Genomic DNA, 20,703 nt, shown 5'->3' with positions numbered 1-20,703 from the left:
ACACACCATCGGTGTGTTTACTGTACGTCAGCGTTTCCGTTAGCCGGTAATTACCGGTATTTGACTGGCAAAATCTGTTGAAGTCCGACATATTTAATCTCTCCGGTCATAGTGTCCGGTGAAAATAGTTCCCTCTGGGCACAGTTTGATTATTTGAATTGTATTTGGATGGGCTGGAGTTGGGTGGCCTATGCGATGAACGAAACAATCATTGCGTTTGTTGTCGTTGCTTCGCTCAGCGAGAGCTTGCTGCTGGATTTGCGGAAGGCATGCAGCTGCAGACCCACAGAACCCACCAGCTTTGCTGGCACAGTGCGGTCCCCAGACCTGGAAAGCTGCTCTGCGGGTCTGCAGCTGGATGCTTCTTGCAAACTAACTGCGGCCGGCTCGCGCTGATAACAGCTTTCATTGTTGGACCGGCTGCTTGGTGGAGCAACGATGAAACGAATGTAATGAATCGTTCGTCGCATGGGCTATTTAATTTTGGCCTGTTTTGGTACGGTTCGGGTGGTCAAGTTGTGCTTGGAGGGAGTTGTGACCATTATGACCAGCACCAAGTCGTTGGGAGGTGGATATATACATCACGCAAACCCACGATAATGTTGCCGTCTCTCTGCAAAATTTCTCAGTTCTTCGCTTGATATAATTAATACAAATGTCCAATATAACGGAATTCGTTAGCTCATAAAAATGTGATTATAACAGACTGCTGTTTAGTGTCGGACCGACTGCCCACATACACGGTCTATTTTATTTCAAGTCAGCAGCAGCACGGAGTATCGAGGGACTTATTTTATTTGGAATATATTAATGACTGTATACGCAAAAGTAGCCTATAGTTTTAAGTAATAATATTATAAATCTACATGCCTTGAGGATGACATTCTTTATTCAATTGTTTTAAAGCTCAATAAACTATGACCGGAATTAATCTCATTTGTCCGGTAGATTGAAATCTTGCAGGTCACGGAGACCGGCAACAATTTTTTCTAACGGAAACCCTGCTGTACGTGTGCTGTCATAGCTCCACCTACAGGCCTAATGGAGAACACCAGGAGAACACCAGGATGTGAATGGAGGGTGAATGTGAGGTATATCGTGTAAATACGTTTTGATTGATCGCAAGACTACACTGTAAAAAAAAAAAAATAATAAGTTACCAGAACTTAAAAATATTGAGTTCAGTTACTGTGCATTAAGGTTTTCAGTTTTCAATCCATAATAAGTTAACAGAAAAATAAGTACACAACCACATTATTTCAACCTAATAAAACTATGTTTATTGTCATTATTTTAAGAACACAAGTTGACTTGGTAATACTCACATTTTGAGTAAAAAAATGGCTTTTAACATGTGCAATGTTCAATGAAATAGAAAAATAAATAATAAAAATGGTTGATTAATCCCACTGGTCACAATGGTGACCGTAATAATGTTTTTGTTATAAGGCTCTGCAAATGTTACTGAGTGATGTAGCAATGTATTTCCAGCTAAATTGAAATAATAAACAAATAAATTTCACTATAATATTTCAGAGCAAAATAAATATATATATACGTTTTTTTTTTTTTTTTTTTTTTACTGCTGCCCCGTGTCTATGCAAATGCCCCCGCGTGCCTATGCAGGCACGCGTGCCTAGGGTTGCCGAACCCTGGTCTATAGGCATAACAAAAAATATTGTTTATTTCCGGTTGCCGACCGACCCTGCCGATTTAGGTGCGACCCAATATATTTTATGAGTTTTTAAAAAGAAATACAAAAAATGTATAAAGTTTCATAGAAATCTTAGTCAAACCTTTAGTATTATGGATATTAAACATGCTGGCAGAGTACATGCATCCATGTTGTTGTGAACATTTGAATTAAATAAAGAAATTCCCTATCCATAGTCGCCGTGGGAAAGAATAAAATAAATTCCCTACCTACCCATGCCTTATCTGACAACCAACAGGAAACAAACATTTTTTTTTCATGCCTTATGCGTGGACTGTGGATTATGAATTACGAGGAATCTGAATCTGTGGATTGTTGAATTGTATCACTGTCACTCACACGTTATTGTGATATTGTAACTGGGATTAAAATGTCTGATGAGATTGAGAGTTTGACGGATTTGAGAAATTGAATGAGCCGTTGACATTTGATTAATGCATTTGAGAAAATGCATTTATCTGTTCAAGCACTGTTATCTGATGATGAACAAGGTGTCACTGGTATAAACCAAAGGTTAATCAATTCAATGAATGTATGGATGATGTCCGAAACAGATTAAAACCCGATTAATAGTGAAACTGCAAGCCTCCCTCCAAGCCTCTGACACCGTTATTTCGGGGTCACGCCTTGAAAACTTTGGGAACCATGTATTTATATATAAAGTACATGATACCTAAGCCGAGCGCATACAGTACAGATATCCTCGTAAGTATATTAATTTGTATCAATTAGATACTCTTTGAGCTTGTTTGTATCTACTTATTCTGAAAGAGTTGAACTAATTATTTTCGCTAGCAATAGATCTCATTCGATTATTCATTCCATTAAGCCTACTGCCAGCAGGCACATTTAAATAAATATAATCCGATTGATTGGGGTAATGAGGGATTTAACATTAGCCTATAGATTATGCATTTAACTTGTCTGCGAGGCTATTGAGCCGTACTGTATTGTACCCATTCTGCAATCTGTTAATAAAGTTTTAAATCAATCAATCAATGCAGTTAGAAAAAAAAATCAGGATTTCTGCGATCGACACCTGCTGTCTTTTCAGGTGAGGCGGCCACGCGCAATTATCCTGAGTATCAAGTCTGGTTCGAATTAACGAGACTGAATCTGCCTTCGAGGAACAGGGAAAGCCTGGATTCAAACATCGGGTTAATTGAATCTGGATAATGGGACTTTTGATCGATTTAGTTGAACCAGGTACGGGGAATAGGGCCCTGGTGTGCCAATATAACACAACAAATATCACACCAATCAGTCAGATGATGACACTGTAATCAAAGGTCAAAATGTACAACATTGACGTCTAAGGGGGAGCTCCACAAAAGGTTTAGTCGATAATCCAATGTACAGTTACACCCCCCCCCCCCCCGCACCCGACCCACCTCCAAAATGTTCAATCAATTCAATCAAACCAATTGTACAATACCTGGAAAGTTTTGGGAACACCACTACAGTTGAATCTGATGCACAGGTTGACTTTGTTGTCCTTCTCAAGAATCTCAAATGTGCCCTCCTTCCACCTGGTGGTCCCCACGTCTATGCTGTGAATACGGATCTTAATAGTGCCACCGCTGGAGAGCTTGGGCAAGAAGGCTGCCATGGCTTACTGTCCGGCTGGAGCACTTGATCCTGGGACCCGAGATCCAAGATATCCTAAACATGAGGGGGGGGGGTGAAAGCATGTGTGAGCTATAAAGCATTGTACAACTTACAGAAGTACAAACTTAACGTTCCCAGAAGTTTGTAGATTCTCAAATGCAGGGAGAAATGGGCACATTTACTCAATAAACACCACCATTGATTGATTGAAAACTTTATTAACAGATTGCAGAATGGGTACAGTACAGTACAGCTCAATACATACAATTGTTAAAAGGATGCAGACCAGAGAAAGACTTTCGTCTTGTTTACATCAGGGTCCCCCATTTTCAATTCATCATAACATATATGACATACATGACATACAGATGGACAGTACTGCTACATCTATACATTTATGACATACCAGATTTGCAAATATAGTACTGTTTGTGATACGAAAAGGAGTCCTGAAAAGAGAGTATATACATTTGACGTAGAAACTGTACATTGGAGGAGGTTGGGTAGGTGGGGTGGAGTTGGGGGGGGGGGGGGACTGTACATTGGAGGTGGTTGGGTGGGAGGGAGGTTGGGTAGGAGGGGTGGGTGGGTGGGGGACACTGTACAAGCAAAACTGTACATTGGAATATTGACAAAACCATGCTTGGTCATTTACTGTACATTGGAGGGGGTTGTGTTAGGACATTTACAGGGGCCAGTTTCGAATTGCAGTTTCCCGTAGGTGTTGAGTGTTTTTGAAAGTGGGTAGTGATTCACATTCCTTTACAGCTTTGGGTAGGGCGTTCCACATTGATGTGGCATAATTGCGAAACGCGTTTAGTCCCTTGTTTGAGCCGAATCTGGGTTTAACATGATTTGTGGAGCTCCCTCTGGTGTTGTGATCGTGGTATTCACTGACCTTTGGGAAGTATTTTGACATGTACACATGGGTACTGTAACTGAGGGGTACAATTCCCTGACTGTATTGTTAGATATGGTATTTAATACCACTACCTCTTGTACTTTAACTTCTGGCCATCCAGTACATGATATAAATATGATGAACACTTTTCCCACCTGATGAAACGAAGTCCACACAAATGTACAAATCGAATATTTAATATAGCAAAAGGTATATACAACGTTCACTTGTTTACACTTATGATTTGAAATATGCACTTGTATGGCAAATGAGTATTCGTAGGTAAATCAACATTGAATGTCCAATCTCTGGTTACGCAGGGAGTAAGTATACAACCTGGATATTTAGGAACTATAGCGATGGTACTTAAATGATTATAGCTGGATACACTAAGGGGGGGGGGGTCCCGCTGGTTGTAAGACAGTAGGAGGGGGGGGTTAGAGAAGCCGCTGGCGGTATCCCATCTGGCCGACGATTTCTTGGGAGAATTCAAAGTCTTGAACACGGTGCCCACAGAACCTCGGTCCGCAGACGAATACAGCTGGACCCTCTGGTGGACGGTAGCTGCCGGTCCACAACGGAGAGACGTGAGGCGACCTCACTGGTGTAGAGCGCCGTCTCACCTGGAGTCCTCTCCGGGGGGTAGTTCCAACACTCCGCAGTGTTGGCCGTTATCCATGGAATAATCAAAGCACCCAAAGCATAATCCAAGCCGTGGAAGGCTCGCCGTCGTCCGGGTAGAGTAATCCAATATACAGGTCCAGTCGCCCTGGCCCGGAGCTCCTCGGATGCAAGCACCACTAGGGGTCTGCCCAGCCTGGTTAAGCGTCCAGATAACGTCAGGAACGATGGGGGTACTGATAACTTTATAACTCTAACCGAACGATGCACCATACATAAATAGACTATTATTAGCTTAATAGAATACGTCCAACTCGACGGTATAGTGCCAAACTATGACTATTCAACTATTAATCCACACAATATCTCAATGCCTATTCTGAGGCCAAGTAGGCCTTACTACACCACACGTGCGTCGTGGGTGAGGCTTCGCGTCTGTCACTCTGTTGGAGGGTAAAGAACTGGACTAAAAGAAAGTTCTACTTTACTTGCGCCATATATATATGCGCTATGAACAAATAGTACCATTCGTATTTCGCCAGACGTATTCCTACGCGGAACCGGGGCTTGCCACGACATGTTGGGCGGCACGATTGAACTTGAACCTAGGGGTATGGCAACCTGGCGCCAGGTTCTCGTCCAATGGTAGAATGAAACTATTATGGGCTGTTTAGTAGACTAAAGGGATATTCAGTGCATATTGTACAAGGAATATACAGGGGATATCAAACGATATACAAACACTATTTAAATATATATATATAAATAAATATATATATTCGGTTTAATCTGATCCTTCACAACAGCCGCCCCCTAATTAGTCCCACCTAATTAGCTAAGCAGAGACAGATTAACCGCACTGTCTACCACTCAAGGTCCGCTGTAAGGGTCAGTCAACTCACAAAGTCATGGGGTCATGGTCATCATCGATAGTATCTGGGAGTCGGGGCAGTTCTATGAGCCTCGCCACGGGTCGTGTGTAAGTGCGCCCTTGGACGAGTACTTCAGCTGCTCGGACCTTGCCATCGGCACCGGTGATCACTTTGCTTACGCGGCCAGCCGGCCACATAGCTCTGGGTAGTGACTGGTCGATAATCATGACGACTGTTCCTTCTGTCAAATTGTCTCTCTTTTACCCACTTCTGGCGGGTCTGTAGAGACGGTAGGTAGTGGAGTAGGAAGCTGCTCCAAAACTTGTCAGCTAGTACTTGACTGTACCTCCACATTCTTCGGCCGTTCGCTTCTTCAGGCCTGTACATTGTCTGGGGTAGCGCGGGGTCCAGCCGCCCCATTAGGAGTGTGTTGGGGGTGACTGGGTCGACATCTGCTACATCACTGGAGACGTAACCGAGGGGCTTTGAGTTCAATACTCCCTCGATCTCCGTGAGGACTGTCATTAGGACTTCCTCCGCCACAGTCTGGGCCCCAAGCACGGCGTACAGGGCTGTCTTTATAGAACGTACTTCTCGTTCCCAGGTTCCACCGAAGTGGGGTGCGTTCGGGGGATTAAACTGGAAGTCAATCTGGGATGGAGCGAGGTGGGTCTTAAGTTCTGGGCCCATAGCTTGGAAGCTCTCTCTCAGCTCTCTTTCTCCGCCTTTGAAGTTTGTCCCGTGATCAGACAACAATGTAGACGGTGTTCCTTTCCGTGATGTGAATCTTCGGAAGGCCATAAGGAATGAGTCTGTGCTCATGGTCGGAAGGAGCTCGATATGTATCGCTCTGGTGGTCATGCATTTGAATACAATACCCCACCGCTTCTCGGTTCCTCTTCCTCTCTTTATATACAACGGGCCAAAGCAGGCCATGCCTGTGGAGTGGAATGGCTTGTCGCCGAGTCGGAGGCGACAGGGGGGTAAGTCAGCCATCGGTGGTATGCTGGGCTGCGCGCGCCACTTACGGCAGTCTAGACAGGTTCGCTGGAAGCGCCGCACTGCTTCTCTCCCTTGCAGTATCCAATAACGACGTCTGATCTCCGCGAAGACTCTCTCTGCTCCTGCGTGGTGTACATCCTCGTCGTATTTCTTTATGATCAGCTCTGTGACCTTGTGTCGGCTGTTCAAGACGATCGGGTACTTAATATCATCCGGTAGATCGGGGGCTCTCCGCAGGCGACCACCCACTCTGATGAGATTATGGGCGTCACTCTCTGGTGCCAGGTGGAGCAGTCTGCTGTCTGATGGGACGGGGTTTCCTCCCTGTAGACAGTCTAGCTCATCGGGGAACGAGTCTCTCTGGGCTCGTTGTAGTAGAAGAAGTTCTGCTTCTTCGTAGTCAGCTGCTGACATGTCAGCGGTGGACTGAATCTCTGGGTGGTGCCGCAGGAATGTTCTTTGCTGCGCACTCTCTAGGGTAATGCAGTCATCTATGTTGGGGTCTGTGGAGGCGACTGTGCTCAGTCCACAGAACATAGGTTTCTTGTTCTCAGCCTCCTCGTTACTTGCTTCCCGTGGGGTGGGCGTAGGCCACTCTCCTTCCGGGAGCTTGAGGAATTCTGGTCCGTCACTGTAGATGTTGCGACGGGTTAGGTCATCCAGAGACATTCCCCGGGTGATGACGTCAGCTGGGTTGTGTTTGGTGTCCACATACCGCCAGCTCGCTGCTTCTGTTAACTCTTGAATCTCGGTGACTCTGACTCCCACGAAGACTTTGTATCTGCATGAATCAGACTTGATCCATGTGAGTACTGTCGTGGAATCTGACCACAAGATTGTTCTGTGCACCGGAATGGTGAGTTCACGTTGGATTAACGTGGCTAGATGCGCTCCTGCTAGGGCTGCGCAGAGCTCTAGACGCGGGATAGATTGTTGCTAAAGACATTCGTTCCAAGGAAGACATTTACGCCATAGCACTCCTCGAGCAAGGGACAAAGAGAGTCAAAGTCAACGGAGTGATGAGATACGCAACTCCACTCTTGAGGCGAGAAGGTATGCCCACCTTCCACGCCCCAAAAGAAGCGACGGAGCGGTATCTATTGAACACAGAGCGGCGCCTAGCCAGAGACCCCGCTCAAGAGACTGTGTACCGCGCTGAGATTAACAAGCTAATCACAGCGGGACACATAAAGAAAATTGACAACCAGAGGCGACGACAACAACCGTGAGAGAACCATCCAACCCAGCCCACAGACATCCCCAAGAAAGTGGAGCAGGGGACCACGAAGGAGACTGACCAAGGAGACACTGACGAAGAGGAGATCAACCTTTTGACAGCCTCCACCCCGGCACTGCAGACCAAACCCATCACCTGCAGATGGGAACCAAGTCCCCGACCATCAAGGTGGATTCCCATGACAAGATTGTCATCCGTGTGAAAAAGAGCGTCCTACTGACTAGCCACTACACCGGCGGGCCCTCGCCCTCCATCAAGTGGTACCGCAATGACAAGGAGAGGACAGCGAAACCAGCACAACACATTCAAAAACGCCCTGACCACCATGTCTCTAGGCCTGATAGGGGCCAAGCGTGAGCACAGTGGCAGAAATGTGATGGTGGTGGAGAACAACATAGGCTGCAGGAAAAGACCACTATAGTTGACTGCTACCGGTGACCCTTGACAAGGTACACAGGGAGCGGACGGCGACCTCCTGTAGGCCCCCTCTGAATGAACGACGACCAGTGAATGTTCCCGACTGCATCGTCAAGAAGAGACATCATCAGAGACCTGTAGAACAAGATACTTCTGAACACACATTGTCCACATTGTTATGTATGTATTGGCCCTGCCACACGACAGACCGAGAACAGATGATCAACACTTCACAGCAACTGTCAGATTCACAAACAAGAACTGTTTCACAGAGTTCATATGTATCTGGAAAATTACTGACTAGGAATATGATGAAATACAATCAGTAAGATTGCATTAACCAATTTTATAATGACAATGAGAAATGATCACAGAGTCACATTACAAAATGGTATTGTTAAACAGGGCAGAACCAGTTGGATTGTTCCAAGACACCAAGTTTGTGTTCAACATTGATAGTATGCACCACAGAACAATGCATAACGATTATCATAATCACCTTTTATATTAACCACTAGGTTAACGGTTTTCAATTTTATTTTGACACATTAGCCACTAAGGTAATGTCTATTGTATGTATTTATTTAATTTGTATGTGTTACTGTTTGGCCCTGCCACACGACCGACAGAGAACACCTTGTCAACAACGACGCAACATCATTCAGATTAATACCTTCACAAGAAGGAAACTTTTCACACAATTGTATGTATCTGCAAAACGATGAACTAGGGATGTGATGAAAAGAAATCAATGAGAAAGCATTAACAATGGTTAGTAATAATGAGCTAAAATGTATTGCTGAAGGAAGAAGTGACCACATGATCACATTACATCACATTTGAATTACTTAGGTTACAAAATTGTATTGTCAGACAAGAAAGAATCAGTTGTTTTATTCTTTCATAGAAGAGGACATGTAACGTTGTTTTGCACCTATATGGTGATGCACTAGAATTACATACAGAAGCGATGCATAAGACGTTTTATCTCCTCATTTATAGAGAAGAAATGGAGAAAATTGCCTGATTCTAAGTAAAGACCAACAAAACTGAGGCAATCACAGATGAACGTGACACTCAAACTCAGGGTAAATACAACTGGATCCTAAGTAATTTCATCAAGAATCATCATAAAACGTGCAAAAATATATATATATATATTTTTGAACAGTTTCCCATAATCAATCATGTTAGTTTTATTAACCACCAGGTTAACGGTTGTTAAAATGTTTTTGTACACATTAGCCTAATTATGCACACAATTTTGTTTTTTCACCCTGTGCAATCTGACCACACAGACAGTGCATGTATTTAATTGATTTATTACGATGCCTGTATGCACAACGATCACATTAGCCTCCCCAGAGTCACGACATAAACGACTGAAGGTATGCCAAGATATTTGCACAGCGATAGCTTCTAATGATTATGTTAATTGTTGTTTGATATCAGAGATGAGGACCACTCATTGATATAGGTATTTTGAGCGATTAATAAAAGAAAAGGGTGATATCTATTCCCACACCTCTGATATCAAAATAACACAGACCGCAGTCCAGTCGATCATGTCATGAATCATGTATGTAAATAATTCTATTAATCATGTATGTAAATAATTCTATTTTAAACTATTATCCCCACTTTTACCTGTTCCAAACAATCCTGGTATATTATACATTAATCTCACCCACATTATAAGAAAGAAAAGTGAGTATTGTGGTATAATTATGTCCTCATGTAAATATATCCCCCTCCCTGTGTTCCCTTTACCTGTGCCCCCCCCCCTCTCTGTGGAATAAGACACTCCCCTCCCCTGTGTCCCCATTACCTGTACCCCCCCCCCCAAACCTGTACCCCCTCCCCCCCATCTGACCTATCAAATGGGACCACACACCCCCTTTGTTGAACTATAAAGGGCTCTTCCCGACCACAATCAGGGCTTCTTACCTGGGTAATTTCAGCTGATCACCTGGGGCGAGAGCCTCAGCCATTCTCTCTATGTATTCTATCTGTTTGGTTAATAAACCTTGTTATTATCCAAGCCTCGGTTGACTGAGAAACATTCTTCTTCAGGATATCCACAATAAATTGTGGTATAATTATGTCCTCATGTAAATATATCCCCCTCCCTGTGTTCCCTTTACCTGTGCCCCCCCCCCCTCTCTGTGGAATAAGACACTCCCCTCCCCTGTGTCCCCATTACCTGTACCCCCCCCCCCAAACCTGTACCCCCTCCCCCCCATCTGACCTATCAAATGGGACCACACACCCCCTTTGTTGAACTATAAAGGGCTCTTCCCGACCACAATCAGGGCTTCTTACCTGGGTAATTTCAGCTGATCACCTGGGGCGAGAGCCTCAGCCATTCTCTCTATGTATTCTATCTGTTTGGTTAATAAACCTTGTTATTATCCAAGCCTCGGTTGACTGAGAAACATTCTTCTTCAGGATATCCACAATATCCCACATCATCCAGAGACATTCCCCGGGTGATGACGTCAGCTGGGTTGTGTTTGGTGTCCACATACCGCCAGCTCGCTGCTTCTGTTAACTCTTGAATCTCGGTGACTCTGACTCCCACGAAGACTTTGTATCTGCATGAATCAGACTTGATCCATGTGAGTACTGTCGTGGAATCTGACCACAAGATTGTTCTGTGCACCGGAATGGTGAGTTCACGTTGGATTAACGTGGCTAGATGCGCTCCTGCTAGGGCTGCGCAGAGCTCTAGACGCGGGATAGATTGTTGCTTACGTGGGGCTATTCTTGAGCGGGCCAGGATGAAAGCAGTGTGTATCTTTCCTTCCTTCTCTTGGGCACGCAAGTAGGCCACCGATCCATAGGCTACTTCGGAGGCGTCGCTGAAGACGTGTAGATCAATCTTGCATGTCTCTGGCCTCACTGTGGATGGAAAGTAGCTGCGGCGTATATTGACGCCTGGGAGTGAGCGGAGTTCCGTCTCCCACTCTCTCCATGTTGAGGCAAGGTGTGCGGGTATTGGGTCGTCCCAGCCCTGGTCCTTGTCCCATAGTGCTCGTACAATCATCTTTGCCCTGGTGGTGTAAGGTAGAATACATCCCAACGGGTCATATTGTCTGGCGAGTGTTCTGTACACACTCCGTCTGGTGGTCGGTGTAGCCGTCGACCTTCCCTGCTCTGGAGTCAAGGGTTTGTGTCTATAGTGGAGCGAGTCTGTTTTGAATCGCCAGACTAGTCCTAGTGTCATTTCTTGGGCTTCTCCTGGGATGGTCGCCATCCAGGTCTCGCTGCTGGCAGCCTTGTCCGCGGGGGAGAGGCTGCGCAATACGTGCGGGTCACTGCTGGCCCACTGCCTGAGATCAAAGCCGCCTTTGATCAGGGAGGCGCGTAGCTTGATTAGGAGAGCCTCGGCTTCTTCTTGAGTCGAAACGCTTTGTAAACAGTTGTCCACGTAGAAACTGTTCTTCACACTGTGTCGGACCTCTTCATCTGCTGCTGGGTCCTCTGCGACGTGTTTCTGTAGTGCAAAGGTAGCACAGCACGGGCTGCATGTGGTTCCGAAGGGGAGTACTTCCCACTGGTAGATGGCTGGGTTCTCATCTCCGATCCTCTCTCTCTCCATAGGAACCGCAGCAGGGGCTTGTCCTCCTCTACTAGTCTCACCTGCAAGAACATCCCTTTGATATCCCCGCTGATAGCCACCTTGTCCTGGCGGAAGCGCAGTAGCACGCCTAGTAGGGAGGGGCCGAGTGTGGGGCCGGGCAAGAGCTCTTTATTCAGATTTTGGGTTCCGATCTGGTAGCTGCAGTTAAACACAATGCGATCCTTGCCGTTGTGATGGACCTTGTGATGCGGCACGTACCATGATTCGGTCGTCTGATCGGCCTCTTTAATGTCAATCTTTGTTACGTGTCCCGCTGTGATTAGCTTCTCAATCTCAGCGCGGTACACACTCTCTTGAGCGGGGTCTTTGGCTAGGCGCCGCTCTGTGTTCAGTAGATAGCGCTCCGTGGCGTCTTTCTTTGCGTGAAAGGTGGGCATTCCCTCTCGCCTCAGGAGTGGAGTTGCGTATCTCATCACTCCGCCGACTGTGACTCTCTTTGTCCCCTGCTCGAGTAGGTTGATGGCGTAAATGTCTTCTTTAGAACGAATATCTTTCCTTTCGTTCTTAAAGGGCATTGTCTCTAGTGTCCATAGCCTCTCGACATGCTGCAGGAGAGTGGTGTCTTCTTCTGTCGTTCTGGAGTGGAGGCAGCTAGTGGCTGCTGTTCGGTTGAGAGATTTAGCGAGGGGGCCTTGTAGGGTCCACCCTAGGCGGGTCTCGACTGCTGCAGGACAGCCTCGGGGTCCTGTATGGACCCGGTCAATCGGGACTATGAGTTCTGCATGGTCGGAGCCTATCAGCAGGGTCGGGGTAGCGCCGTCTATGAGCGGGATAGGTAATTGGCGCAGGTGCACATATTTATCCATCAACTTGGCGACAGGGTAGGTGTACTGCGATAGTCCTATTTCTTGGCTGGTGAAAGCATTTGTAATCTTATACCGTCGCTCTGGCTGCCCGTTTGCTGCGATAGTGAAGGAGACATTCTCGCCCTTTATCGTCTTTAAATCTCTTCTTATTGTCCGAATCGTCATTTCGTTCTTGCTCCCCCGCAGTCCCAGCTGGGCCGCAGCGGACGCGAGCAGAAGGGTCTTCTCTGACCAGTCATCAAGGACGGCGTAAGTGTCCATGACTTTATCTTGGTAGCTCAATGTCACACGGACTACCTTTAAGAGCACTTGGGCGCCGCTGCTGCTGGCGGGGTCAATGTACATGACACTTGCCTTGGTGCCGCTCGATGGTGCAGGTGGAGGCCGTCTTCTGTTACTTTCGTGTAGTATATCTAGATGGGCTCCGTCGCACCGACTGCACCTTTTCTTTAGGCGGCATTCGGCTGCCATGTGTGGCCGCGCACATCGGTAACAGCGCCTATTGGACTTTATCCATTGACTCACTTCTTCTGCATTCATCTTTGTGAATAGGTCACATTGTGACAGCCAGTGTTCTTTCTCACAGTAGGGACACGCTATCTTCCACTTCTCTTTTCTCGAGGGGGTGCTGTGACTCTTACTGCTCGGTACTGACTCTGATTGGTGCATGACAGTCACCGATCTTCTTCCATCATTTATTCTCCTGGGTCCCTCTCTGGAGCTTGGCGTGCTCCGCCTGAATGTATCCAGTCGTAAGCTGCTGACTTCTCTCGCCAGGAAGTCGGCTAGATCAAGGAGGGATGGTTCGGGGCCGTTGGGATCCCGGTAGTCTCTCTGCCGCCTAAAACGCTCCTGTCTTGCGGGTGGCAGCTTCTCCAAAATCCTCTCGACGTTAGAGTTGGCGTATAGCTCATGCATGCCCTTTTCCCGTTGCGCTCCCAGCATCCCTACCAGGGACTGCACTTTGATTGACAGGTCGTCTAATGAGCGATTGTCTGTGGCTGGGGGTAGGCGATCAATATGCCTTATCTCTTGAATTACGTAATCCCATATACGTCCATATCTCTGGTCCAGCGCCGCTAGGGCCGCTGTGTATGGTGTCGAAGAGGTGGCATAGGCTAGCGCTATATTGTGCGCTCGCGGTACTTTCAGGTGCTTCAGTAATATTGCATACTTGTGGCGTTCATCAGCGACATCCACCATCATTGTCTCTAAGCACATCCGGAGCTCCGTGTACTGTGCTCGACTCTCATAGGCGAAGTCTGGAAATGACGGCGTGGCAATGTATGACGCCGTGGATGGCTGATACATCGGCGAGCGTTGGGGGAGAGACCTCCTGGGCGAGTCCCCTCTTGCGCCTCGCTGTGGGCTGGTACTGACAGGGTACCATGGCCCGCTGGTCCAGGTGCTATTCCTCGGGGCTGGTCGTGCGTCGTGCTCACCCGTGAATAGAGTCGGGGGTCTGTAGCGCAGCGCCGCGGGGGTATAGCCTGGGCTGTACTGGACCTCCTGGTCCGGTGGAGTACTGTGCTGTCGTCGGGCTTGGTTCTCCTCCTCTCCCTCTTCTTCCTCTATCAGATCTTCCAGATCCTGTAATCGTTTATTTAGCTTCTCCGCAGTGTATGCCGCTCCTTCCTTGTAGCTGGGTCTCGCTTGGACCGGTCTGGGAAGGGGGTCTGCGGGGGGTATAGGCTCGGTCTGTTGGTCAAGTTCAGGGTCGCTTGCTCGTTGAGGAGACGCTGCCCTTGACTGTTGTCTCGACGAGTTCCTTGAACCCCTGGCGGAGGGAGAGGGTGTTGCCTTGCGGATCAGCTGCTCCATTAGCTGCGCTTGTAACTTGTCGCGCTCGACTTCGCGCTTGGTGAGATCTGCTTCTCTTTGGGCACCGGCAGCGGCGCGCTGGGCGTCGGCCCGGTCTCTTGCCATATTCTCTTCCGTCTGAAGGCGTCTCATCTCCAGGCGTGTGCGCTCTTCTTCGCTCCGTTGTTGCGCTTGGAGTTGTTGGCGCTCGCTGAGCGCCTGTGCTTGGAGACGGTCGCGTTCACCCTGAAGTTGATCGCGTTCGGTAGAGGCTGTCAGGCTGACGAGGAACGCCTGTTGTAGCATCCTCTCTGCTTCGCTGGGGGAAGGCGGTTGTGGAGGTGAGCCGCTCCTGCGTGAGCCGCTCCTGGGGGTACTCGTTGGGGAGTCCTGGAGCTCTATTTCCTCGGCGCTCTCCTCCTCTTCTTCCGTGCAGAGTTCTCTCTCTGTAGGGTTGTCTTCCTCCCGGGGGTGGTCGGGGACTACTTCTTCGGTAGTGGCGGGGGGTAAAGGCATGTCAGCTCCCTCCTGGTCCCCACCGTGAGCTTGGTCAGTTACATTAGGACCTACTAGGGCCTCTGTGGTCGGGGAAACCTGGTCGTTAAGGTCAGACATAATTTTACTTTCTACTTTTACCGCGTTTACCGTTTGTCGAAGGCTAGGTAGTTGACTGACAGTGTAATCCTCTAAGTACTGAGGTGGCTGTCGTCTGCGCCGCGGGCGTTCTAGGTTAGGAGGACCGTTTCGTGGAGTGTTCATCATAGGCCATTTCAATATTAATAACACTATATTAATATTACACTAGTTACCCTCCGGCTCGAAGGACCAATTGTAACTGAGGGGTACAATTCCCTGACTGTATTGTTAGATATGGTATTTAATACCACTACCTCTTGTACTTTAACTTCTGGCCATCCAGTACATGATATAAATATGATGAACACTTTTCCCACCTGATGAAACGAAGTCCACACAAATGTACAAATCGAATATTTAATATAGCAAAAGGTATATACAACGTTCACTTGTTTACACTTATGATTTGAAATATGCACTTGTATGGCAAATGAGTATTCGTAGGTAAATCAACATTGAATGTCCAATCTCTGGTTACGCAGGGAGTAAGTATACAACCTGGATATTTAGGAACTATAGCGATGGTACTTAAATGATTATAGCTGGATACACTAAGGGGGGGGGGGGGGTCCCGCTGGTTGTAAGACAGTAGGAGGGGGGGGTTAGAGAAGCCGCTGGCGGTATCCCATCTGGCCGACGATTTCTTGGGAGAATTCAAAGTCTTGAACACGGTGCCCACAGAACCTCGGTCCGCAGACGAATACAGCTGGACCCTCTGGTGGACGGTAGCTGCCGGTCCACAACGGAGAGACGTGAGGCGACCTCACTGGTGTAGAGCGCCGTCTCACCTGGAGTCCTCTCCGGGGGGTAGTTCCAACACTCCGCAGTGTTGGCCGTTATCCATGGAATAATCAAAGCCGTGGAAGGCTCGCCGTCGTCCGGGTAGAGTAATCCAATATACAGGTCCAGTCGCCCTGGCCCGGAGCTCCTCGGATGCAAGCACCACTAGGGGTCTGCCCAGCCTGGTTAAGCGTCCAGATAACGTCAGGAACGATGGGGGTACTGATAACTTTATAACTCTAACCGAACGATGCACCATACATAAATAGACTATTATTAGCTTAATAGAATACGTCCAACTCGACGGTATAGTGCCAAACTATGACTATTCAACTATTAATCCACACGATATCTCAATGCCTATTCTGAGGCCAAGTAGGCCTTACTACACCACACGTGCGTCGTGGGTGAGGCTTCGCGTCTGTCACTCTGTTGGAGGGTAAAGAACTGGACTAAAAGAAAGTTCTACTTTACTTGCGCCATATATATATGCGCTATGAACAAATAGTACCATTCGTATTTCGCCAGACGTATTCCTACGCGGAACCGGGGCTTGCCACGACATGTTGGGCGGCACGATTGAACTTGAACCTAGGGGTATGGCAACCTGGCGCCAGGTTCTCGTCCAATGGTAGAATGAAACTATTATGGGCTGTTTAGTAGACTAAAGGGATATTCAGTGCATATTGTACAAGGAATATACAGGGGATATCAAACGATATACAAACACTATTTAAATATATATATATAAATAAATATATATATTCGGTTTAATCTGATCCTTCACATATCTGATATCCTTCTGGTATCTTGTAGACCAGGCCAATTGCAAGTTGCTGTACTCTGTCGTCTACTCTAAGCCATCCTAGGCTGTCAAAGTGGGCAGGGGTGAGGTGGGTTCTAGGAGTAAGGTCAAGCAGTAGTCTGACCAGTTTGTTTTGAGAGGTTTGTAATTTTGTTTTTAGCGCCTTTGAGGTGCTTTGGTACCATGAGGTGCAAGCATAGTCGTAGTACCCTTGAATGAGTGCTCCTGCCAGAGTTCAGGGTATTCTTGTTTACCAGTGAGGAGATCCGGTACAAGAATCGAGTTCGTTGGTTGACTTTTTTTTATTGGATGCCATTTTGTCACAGGAAAGATTTGCCTCTAGGATGTAACCCAGGTAGGTATGCTGTATATCACAGCTTATACATTGCCATTTAACAGCCAAACATGACTATCGTGCAGATACAGTACACTGAAACCACAGCAGTTACTCTCAATACACGGTTAGTTGACAACGTTAACCAACTAATAGCTCATTTGTAAGCAAACATCAATGGAGAACATGCATCATCTATAAAGGTATCGTTAGATAGCAATACAAGGAGTTGCTAGTCAATAGGTTATTGACTAAACTTAGAGCGAAATACAACAATCCAATGTTACAATGAATTCACTATGAATTGAAAATGGGGGACCCTGATGTAAACAAGACAAACGTCTTTCTCTGGTCTGCATCCCCTTAACAATTGTGTGTATTGAGCCGTACTGTGTATTGTACCCATTCTGCAATCTGTTCAATACAGTTTTCATTCATTCATAACTGTTACAGTGAGTACATGCTCATCAGTATGGTCATCAAAAAAAACTAGTTCAAAGTCAAAAGAAACTCTCAAAGTCAACAGAAATCTAGCAAACACGTCAGCTAAATGCGCAGACACCTTGTGAAGAAATTCCATTCCATAATCGCATGGAAATGTAAACAAACGTGGTCGTGACACTGTGGATGTGCAGCAAGAGCTCACGTTAGATGGACAGTGTACAGTTTCTGGAGGGGAGAGAGCAGATGGTGGAGGTAAACGGTACCCTATCCCCCCCCCTCACAGTAAACTGTGGTGTTCCACAAGGAAGCATACTAGGTCCGCTACTGTTCCTAATTTATGCAAATGACATGTCGTCAGCTTGTGACTGCAACTTGTTCCTGTTTGCGGACGACTCAGCCCTGCTGGTCTCTGACAAGAACAAATTACAGGTTGAAAAAACCCTCAGCTCAGAACTAAGCAAAATCTGCATATGGCTCGCTGATAACAAACTATCATTACACATGGGCAAAACAGAATCCATTCTATTCGGTTCAAATAACAAACTCAGCAAGACCGACGGCTTCTCAGTTACAGTGGGTGACAATATTGTCACAAGGAAAGAAGATATTACCTACCTGGGTTCCATCCTAGAGGCAAATCTTTCCTGTGACAAAATGGCATCCAATGTAATAAAAAAAGTCAACCAACGAACTCGTTTCTTGTACCGGATCTCCTCACTGGTAAACAAGAATACCCTGAAGACTCTAGCAGGAGCACTCATTCAAGGGTACTACGACTATGCTTGCACCTCATGGTACCAAAGCACCTCAAAGGCGCTAAAAACAAAATTACAAACATCTCAAAACAAACTGGTCAGACTACTGCTTGACCTTACTCCTAGAACCCACCTCACCCCTGCCCACTTTGACAACCTAGGATGGCTTAGAGTAGACGACAGAGTACAGCAACTTGCAATGGGCCTGGTCTACAAGATACACTACACGACCAAGGTACCCATGTACATGACTAAATACTTCCCAAAGGTCAGTGAATACCACGATCACAACACCAGAGGGAGCTCCACAAATCATGTTAAACCCAGATTCGGCTCAAACAAGGGACTAAACACGTTTCGCAATTATGCCACATCAATGTGGAACGCCCTACCCAAAGCTGTAAAGGAATGTGAATCACTACCCACTTTCAAAAACACTCTCAAAAAACACCTAAAGGGAGACTGCAACTCGAAACTGGCCCCTGTAAATGTCCGAACACAACCCCCGCCAATGTACAGTAAATTACCAAGTATGGTCTTGTCAATAATCCAATGTACAGTGTTGTTTGTACAGTTGTACAGTGTCCCCCACCCACCCCTCCTACCCACCCCCCCCCCCCCCCCCACCCACCCAACCACCTCCAATGTACAGTCCCCACCCACCCCTCCTACCCAACCCCCCCCCCCCCACCCACCCAACCACCTCCAATGTACAGTCCCACCCCCACCTACCCAATCCAATGTACAGTTTCTACGCCTAATGTATATACTCTTTTCTTTCTGGACTCTTTTTGTATCACAAATAGAGTACTGTAATTGCAAATCTGGTATGTCATAAATGTATAGATGTAGCAGTACTGTCTATCTGTATGTCATGTATGTCATATATGTTACGATGAATTGGAAATGGGGGACCCTGGTGTAAACAAGACGAAAGTCTTTCTCTGGTCTGCATCCCCTTAACAATTGTATGTATTGAGCTGTACTGCACTGTACCCATTCTGCAATCTGTTAATAAAGTTTTTCATTCATTCATTCATTCTACGTCAAATGTATATACTCCCTTTTCCTGACTCCTTCTGTATCACAAACAGTACTGTATTTGCAAATCTGGTATGTCATAAATGTATAGATGTAGCAGTACTGACTATCTGTATGTCATGTATGTCATATATGTCCTGATTAATTGAAAATGGGGGACCCTGATGTAAACAAGACGAAAGTCTTTCTCTGGTCTGCATCCCCTTAACAATTGTGTGTATTGAGCTGTACTGTATTGTACCCATTCTGCAATCTGTTAATAAAGTTTTCAATCAATCAATCAATCAATCAATCACAGCTGGATTAGCTAGCAGTGTAGTGTGTGTATAGCTAACGTTAGCTAGCCCTGATATGACTGCAACTTGTTCCTGTTTGCGGACGACTCAGCCCTGCTGGTCTCTGACAAGAACAAGTTACAGGTTGAAAAAACCCTCAGCTCGGAACTAGGCAAAATCTGCATATGGCTCGCCGACAACAAACTATCATTACACATGGGCAAAACAGAGTCCATTCTGTCTATCTACTGTCTATCTGTATGTCATGTGTGTCAAATGATGAATTGAAAATGGGGGACCCTGATGGAAACAAGACGAAAGTCTTTCTCAGGTCTGCATCCTCTTAACAATTGTATGTATTGAGCTGTACTGTACTGTACCCATTCTGCAATCTGTTAATAAACTTTTCAATCAATCAATCAATGACCCCATGACATGTGTATTGAGCTCGGCTTTAACCACCGAGACGCGAGTGAAAAGTCCGTGGCTTGTTGTTGACGTTACGTCCAGCTGCAGCTAACTAATTCACCTGGCTACACACACGGCCATAAAGCTGTGGACAAATGAACTGCAACTTGGGATAACAAACAAACCCCCGACATATTGGGAGGACGGGGGATGTAACGTTAATAATATCGCGAGCCGGCGGCTAACGGTGATTTAACGTGACGCTAGGGATGGAAAGGCCGTCATTAGCTGAAGCTAGCCGGCTAACCTCGCTAGCGTGTTAGCTACCTGGCTAATGTGCCTGAGTGTCACTTGGTGGTGAAGAAACATTGATGTCAATACTTAATTGCAGCACCACAGCTCTTTACCTTTCGACGAGACGTGCTCTTCTACGAACTTTTAAATCGCAATGTCGTTTTCAAAACTCCACGGGGGTAGCTAGACAGTTGGTTTTGCCGGCATTCACCTGCTACCCCAGTATGTAGTGTGCTTGTTGACAGAATGGTCCTGCTGCACAGCGCTCCGCAGGGCTGCTCGCTGCTCGGTGATGATGGCGGGAATGTAG

The 20,703-nt window shown here is 46.6% G+C and overlaps 1 protein-coding gene across 2 annotated transcripts in view; it reads right to left on the bottom strand.

Annotated features, from left to right (window-relative positions):
- usp37 (ubiquitin specific peptidase 37) overlaps nt 1-20,679 on the bottom strand; it is a 148,458-nt gene extending 127,779 nt beyond the window's left edge. The window contains exons 1-2 of one of the 2 annotated variants that reach the window (XM_084311065.1): nt 20,507-20,679; nt 3,150-3,376 (exon numbers count right to left, since the gene is read on the bottom strand). In XM_084311065.1, the coding sequence (XP_084167191.1) occupies nt 3,150-3,323 (174 nt within the window). In that variant the 5' untranslated portion in view covers nt 3,324-3,376; nt 20,507-20,679. The remainder of the gene's footprint in view (nt 1-3,149; nt 3,377-20,506) is intronic. The other variant, XM_084311066.1, reaches the window with a different exon arrangement.
- Nucleotides 20,680-20,703: the final 24 nt, after the last annotated feature.

The sequence above is a fragment of the Notolepis coatsorum genome (assembly GCF_963971535.1).
Source record: "Notolepis coatsorum genome assembly, chromosome: 3".
Lineage (NCBI taxonomy): Eukaryota > Metazoa > Chordata > Actinopteri > Aulopiformes > Paralepididae > Notolepis > Notolepis coatsorum.
This window is presented reverse-complemented; position numbering and strand designations above follow the sequence as displayed.